Source organism: Echinops telfairi, unplaced genomic scaffold, assembly GCF_000313985.2.
Source record: "Echinops telfairi isolate 266 unplaced genomic scaffold, ASM31398v2 ScPeMD7_9;HRSCAF=40, whole genome shotgun sequence".
Taxonomy (NCBI): Eukaryota; Metazoa; Chordata; class Mammalia; order Afrosoricida; family Tenrecidae; genus Echinops; species Echinops telfairi.
Genome location: NW_022103906.1, coordinates 11,965,127 through 11,972,236, shown reverse-complemented (window position 1 = coordinate 11,972,236; position 7,110 = coordinate 11,965,127). Strand labels below are relative to the sequence as shown.

At 40.0% G+C, this 7,110-nt stretch overlaps 1 protein-coding gene across 1 annotated transcript in view; it reads right to left on the bottom strand.

Moving 5' to 3' along the window:
• Nucleotides 1-2,077: 2,077 nt before the first annotated feature.
• DEFB105B (defensin beta 105B) overlaps nucleotides 2,078-7,110 on the bottom strand; it is a 5,647-nt gene continuing 614 nt past the window's right edge. Inside the window, exon 3 of the mRNA XM_030884643.1 lies at nucleotides 2,078-2,211. Within this exon, the coding sequence (XP_030740503.1) occupies nucleotides 2,078-2,211 (134 nt within the window). The remainder of the gene's footprint in view (nucleotides 2,212-7,110) is intronic.

Sequence of the window (7,110 nt, the reverse complement as noted above, 5' to 3'; positions counted from 1 at the left end):
AGCAGGGAACTGCTAAGGCAGCTGCACCCGGTGCAACCATCACAAAACAAGAGACCCGAGAACTAGAAAGGCGAGGCTTCACCACCCATTTATCCCTCTGCCTTTCAACCAGCACCACATGTGATTATCGGCCAGGCTGGCACAATTAACTAACTCACCGCCCTACTTCTGAGAGTTTATTCTAAGGGGGATAATCCCTCCCATCTGAGGATTTTGTAATGAGGCCTGCAAACAGCCCAATTTAGGAAGGCAAACTCAGCAGTCTAGCCATTCTTCAAAAGTCTCTAAGGAACCCTGATAGCTCAGGACTTTGGAATGGCCGCCCCATCACCATTTCTCTGATCAGGAAGCAAATTTTACTTTATACTCTCTTGTTGAGAGATGATTTAAACCTTTGGTGGTATACTATCAGAGTCCTTCTTGGAATCACTTTTTAAATTATACAAATCAGAGCTAGAAAAAGGATATGCACAAACAGTCCCTCAGGGTTGTTCATTTTCATTAAGTTCCACTGGGATCTCCCTTAAAGCCTCTGTCAAAGCCTGCTGCTGGCTCAACTTGAATGAATACCAAATCAAGTGTGGGAGAAGTAGAGGCCATACTCTCTGTGAAGGTGGTGTCAGCTTCCTGGATCCCTGCCTCTGGGCATTGCAGCAGCCAGTGATGGCACCTGGCGCTGTGGTGACAAGGTCTTAGCTAGGAATCCAACATAGAGAACTGAGCTAGGAACCCAACATAGAGAATTTGGGGTATTCGGCCTTTGATGAATGAAGTAAAACTGGTTGGTTTTTGTTCCATTTTGTTCTATGCAACATAAAGCTACATTTTTCTGAAGCGCTTTGTCCTGATGTAGTGATGTGTAAGCTTGAACAAAAGGAATCTTAGCCCTCTTCTCTTGGCAAATGCACAATAAGTGTAATAGCAAAATGTGGTGAAATTCAGAGTTCTATTCCCAGACTATATTTATCTTGACCCCAAACCATACTGGGGATAAACTTTATTACAAAAACCCGTTTTTGTCCCCTTGTTTTTGGCTTACAGCTTAAAATGCTCTAGTATGTCAGAATGTATCCCAAAGGGGAGTTCTTGGGTATGTTGCCTTGGTTTCCTATCGCTGCTAACCCAAGACTGATAATGCTCTTATTTCCCTTTGCCCAGACCTCAGGAACACTGGTGAAACAGTGGGCTCTGAATCAGGCCACCAACTCACCAACCACAAGGTCATTGGCTCAAATCCACCAGTCACTACAATGACGAAAGAGGAGGCTGACCATTCTCCAAAGAATTCAAAGGACTAATGATCTTGACCTTTATGTTATGAAGCTACACATTTTATTTCATAAGGCAAAAGTTGTATATGTATGTATGATGTATATGTATGTTCCTTGCTGAACACTTTCAATACATTTCTAGTTATGATTATTCACAAGCAAAGAGCATTATTAAGTTAATGTCATGGGTGTTAATTGAGTACATGTTGTTTGAAAAGCATACAAGAAGACCTGGAATTAACACATGACTATATGTGTGTACACAAAGAGATAATTTGAATGAAAAAGAATTTCTTATAATTTAAGAAATTAAATAAAAATTCCATTAACATAGATGGAGAATGTTATTCTCATTTATTTACAGTTAATTTCATGAGAAACTAGTACAGCTAACTGGATAAACAGAACATGGCAATGGCATGCCCATCTTCTACTATGTTCCAGTTGTGACCCGAAGGAATTCCCAGTGTCCTGGTGTCAGTCTCCTTAAATATAAGTGGGGACAATAAAATCTACGTTGCAAAGCAGTCTTGAGTCAGATGAAAGAAGTATGGGGGAAGAATTCATAAATTATTATGTATTCTACAAATATGTGCCAGTAGTACCTCATTAAATGAGAACCCATTATGCCCTTGTGCTTGATTTAGTATAACAATCATCTTAAATAAAAGGCAGAGAAACAAAATAAAGAAAGTGAGGCAATATGACCTTAAATCACATTCACTGTGTGATTTTATTAAGCCAGTTAACTTCTCTTGACCTTCCTTGAATCTCCAGTGCTGCCTTTTAGGGCAGAAGAGTGCCGATCAAGTAAAATAGATTCTTCTTTCACAGCATAAAAAGTTGACCTTGCAATATCCAGCAATCCTCTCCGTCTCCAGGCATATCTTTCTACATCTGCCCCGGCCGAGCCTGCATGGGTCACAGACAGCTAACTCACCTGTGTCAAGAAAAAGTTGCTGAGAAGGCTTCCCTGGTGTCCTTTGGAGAGGCAGAATGAGTCAAAGCACACCAATGAGGCAGAGTATGTATTTATGATTATAAAGAGCATCTTTCAAGAACCAAACCAGAATTTTCAAGGAGGCCTTCTTTCTGCAGTATGAACTTGTGAGAAGGCACTTTAAAGAAAGGGGTGGACACAATCTCTGTTTTCCTAGTTTATAATCTTCCTGGGTCTATAATATGCCCACAAAAAGTACCATCTATATGATAGACTATGCAATACATGTATGAAGGAGCTTCAGAAAGTTTATGGAAAAATAGAATTGAAAGATGATGGAATTTTCTTTTGGAAGCCCCCTCGTGCTGACAGTTTTGTACAAGGATGCAAGGTGAAAATGGGAGATCTTGGTGCTTTGGGAGAGATCTTTGGAAGTGGTGGTAAGTGACTTAGTTTTAATTTTCTTTTGGGCTTAATAATGGTGATGTGTCCTCAATAAGTAATATCTTTGTATCTCAGCTTTCCCATTTAACAAATGGGCATACAAAAATTTGAGTCCACCAGAACAAAAAATCATATTAATGTGAATGAGGGCTAGGGAGGAGCAGAGACCCAAAGCCCATCTCTAGCTAATTGGACATCCCCTCACGGAGGGTCACAAGAGACGCACCAGTAAGGGTGCAGTATAGCACCTATGACACATACATCTTTCCTCTAGTTCTTTAATGCTTCCTCCCCCACACTTTCATGATCCCAATTCTACCTTACAAATCTAGCTAGAACAGAGAATGTACACAGGTACAGATAAGAGCTCGAAACACAGGGAATCCAGGACAGACAAACCCCTCAGGACCAACAATGAAAGTATCAATACCAGGAGGGGAAGGGGAAGGTGCAGGGAGGAAGGGGGAACCAATCACAATGATTGACATATAACTCTCTCCCAGGGGGGCAGGCAGCAGAAAAGTGGGTGAAAGGAAACAGCGGTCAGTGTAAGACATGAAAAAAGTTTATAAATTTGTCAAGGGTTCATGAGGGAGGAAGGATGGGGAGGGGAAAATGAGCTGTTTTGAAAATGTTTTGAAAACGATGATGGCAACATACATACAAATGTGCTTGACACTTTTCTGTTGTCGGACAGGGCAAGATATGACAAAATAGAAATTTATAAACTATCAAGGGCTTATGAGGGAGAGGGGTGTGGGGAGGGAGGGGAAAAATGAGGACCTAATGCTGGGGATTTAAGTGGAGAGAAAATGTTTTGAGAATGATGAGGGCAATGAATGTACAAATGCCCTTTACACAATTAATGTGTGTATGGATTGTGATAAGAGCTGTAAGAGCCCCTAATAAAACGATTAAAAAAAATTGGATCTGCATCTTTAATTTGTTAATATGTCAAACAAAACATTTTATGGGAGAATATTTTGCAAAATATTACTTATTTAATTCATTATTTGTGCTGTTACTTTAAGCAACAACTTTTTAATGAGACCTCCGAGACTGTTTCCTGGGTCAGGCTGTGTCTTCCTTCTCCAGCAAGGCTGCAACAGGAATGCCACAGGCATGGGGCTCTATGATGCAGGCGCTGATTCCTCACAGTGCAGGGGACTGGCAGGCTGCTGTCAGAGCTCTGGCTTTACAGGAAGACACTCTCTGTCTGCTCTGGGGGGACAATCTTGTTTCCATTTCTGTGACCCTAGCTTCCTTCGTTCCTTGGCTATGCCCACACAGATCTAATGTACTACCATTTGTGCTGGCCTCTCCCTGTGAGAGGTAAACATCTCTCTCATTATATATAAAAAAAATCTGCTCTTTTTATATATCAAAAGTCATAAGGTTCAAGATGATCATTAATAAGATCTCACTAACATAGCAAAATAAAGCCCTCTTCCCAAATGGGATTACACTGTGAGAACACTTCAGATCCATAGGTATGGAGGTTAGAATTCCAACACAGGTGTTAGAGGAAAGTAATTCAATCTATAACAGGTAGGCCGTGTCTCCGTCATTTGATAATTCTTTATTCACTTGTCTGGTTCTACAGAGAAAACATTTGTATTGTAGACACTTGTTTTTCTATCAAGTACTGTTGTCCCAGTAATCTGGGAACAACTTGAAACTGCACAGAGTAGTGCCACCAATTTGAGATTTCCAGCTTCCATCGGTGCTTTGTCACACTGCAATCAATCCTTGTGATCTGAGACTGCTACTATTTTTACCTTTACAGATGATTTCAAATCTTCATGCTCAGCATATCCTGTATCTGCCCTGGCCCTCCCTCTGCTGTGGCTCTGGAACCTAGCCAACTATACTTGTCCCCTTTCCTGGAACTATAGCCTGTTGCTTTGCTCCTGGTTCACACTGCTTTTTAGAAATTTCTCACATAACTTTCCAAATGCCAATCCAAAGAATGTTTTTGTTCATGCCAATTGTTTCTGACATTAGGTTTGAACTTGATAATATCTTTGGAGACTGTTGATTTGCTTCAATGAAATCTGCAATTACAGTCAAATCAGTTCCCCAGTCTCTCTTTCAATTCAGTATTGTCAAACTTACATTATCTTCCTTTTTTTCCTTGCTGCTGGGCCATTAGCATGCCTGTGATAACAGTTATGGTCCATTTTGAAAAAAGCCCCTGGTGACTATAATACTAATTTAAATTTATTAGAAGTTAGAGAAAACATGACCCAATGCTCCACTGAAGATGTCCATCTACTAGGAAAACTTAGACCAAAAAATTCCCGATCACATTTAGAAGTAAAAACTCACCTCGTTCTTCTCTATCATTTTGGCTTAACCCAGAGGTTCTCAACCTGTGGATTGAGACCCCTTTGGAGGTCAAACCACCCTTTCACAGGGGTTGCTTAAGACCATTGAAAACACATTATGATTTATATTATAATTCATAACAGTAGCAAAATGACAGTCATGAAGTAGCAACGAAATCATGCTATGGTTGGGGGTCACCACAACATGAGGAACTGGACTAAAGGGTTATGGCATTAGGAAGGTTGAGAACCACTTAACCCATACAGTAAGCCTTAACCCATAGAGTATGCTTCTGTGGCTTCTAGACACCTCGGCTCAATAGCTGAATTTCTTTGATCAATTCTTCTAGTTCCAACATTTATTTATTTTTTGCTCCTAAATTCCTTCTTCAGCTAGGATCCTTTACATTAGTGTCTACCGGGTTCTCATACTATGCAAGTGTCATTTCTCTTCGCCTGGATTATTAATTAATACTTGTGCTTTCATGACCCAGCTTGTCCTACTTCCTGAGTCTTTAATTACTGCGACAGGGCGAACCTCAATATTTTCAGACTTAGTGTCAGATAGGATATGGAGTTACACTGTAGTTATAATCTGACTTTCTCTTTGGAATGCTAGGGACTATGTCTAGATGCCCATTTTCTGCAGAATTAGAGCATCCGTTCTCCCATCCACCTACCTTAAAAGTCCTCTTGGATATGTTTATATACAAGACTTATATTCATCTGGTACCCCCCCCCCCACACACACACACAACCTGGCACTGCTTTAATCAAATCAGAGTGGGGTCTGATCAATGCCTGTGCTCTTGTTTGCTAAATGTTTTGTAAGTTACCTCAGTTTGTAAGTAGTGTAAAACATCATTGTTCCTGGTTGAGAATCATAGACTCTAGTTACCTGAGTTGGAAGCCTTGTTTGCCACTTATTATGGGTAACAACCTGTCAAAGATATGCAATTTCTCATGTAAGCCTCCGTTTCATCATCAGTAAAATGGTGATTATAAGAGGAATGCTTTTGAAGATTAAATAACATAATCCTCATAACGTTGTTAATATGGTGCTTAGTAAGCTCTCAATAACTATCAGCAACCTCAGTATTTCTAATTCTGAAGGTCTGAATCTAAACACGCTTAAATTTTGTTCACAGTCATCAGAAAATTTCAGTTCTAATGATAATGCATTTTCTTCCGATGTAAACAGCTCTACAGAAAATAGATTGAAGATCAGATTTACTACATTGAGAAGCAAAGTCTGTAAGAGATTAGCAAACTTGTTCAGCACAATGCTAATTGTGTGATATAATGATTGAGCCAATGACCTTGGTTTAATTAACACCATGATCTAATAAGAAAAACCACTAGGTCCAAATCTCCAAGAACAAAATATAATTCAATGGCAATGATGTTTTATATTCATTAAAGGGAAAACCTAAATATGATGTTGGGGGACAAGAAGGAGAGAAAAGAAGGGTGAAATAGGCTGGGACTTCAGAATATTTTATTGTCTCCACTATCTCTACCAGTAAAAGAAAGCTATACAACGAATAAGGACAATTGTAGAAGAATCGATGCATTTAAATTATAATGTTGATTGCAAAAAAAAAAAGAAAAGAAAAAAGAACAATTCTGGGTTGGAATAAGCATGGCCAGAATAGAAAGACTTTGTTGTATGTACTTTGGACAAGTTATGAGGGTCCTCTCTTTACAAAAGGGCATCATGCTTGGTAAAGTAGAGGATCGGCTAAAAAGAAGAAGACCCTCTGTGAGATGGATGGACAGAGTGCTTGCAACAATGGAATGACTGTGAAGGGGTGTAGGATTGGGTGGTGTTTTGTTCTGTTGTACACGGGGCCATGAGGAGTAGAAACTGACTCAATGGCAGCTCACACAGCACTATCTCTCCACCTCATTGTCTCAAGAAGAAAAAGGCAGGAAAACAGAGAGTCAGAATTTCTAAAAGAACAAACTATAACAGAGGGGTAGGTGAAGGGAGACGCCGGGCAGTGTAATATAAGACATAATAATAATTTATAAATTATCAAGGGTGCATGGGGGAGAGGGGCAGAGGAAGGGAGGGGGAGGGAGGAAAAAGGAAAATGAGCTGATTCCGGGAACCCAAGAGGCAAGC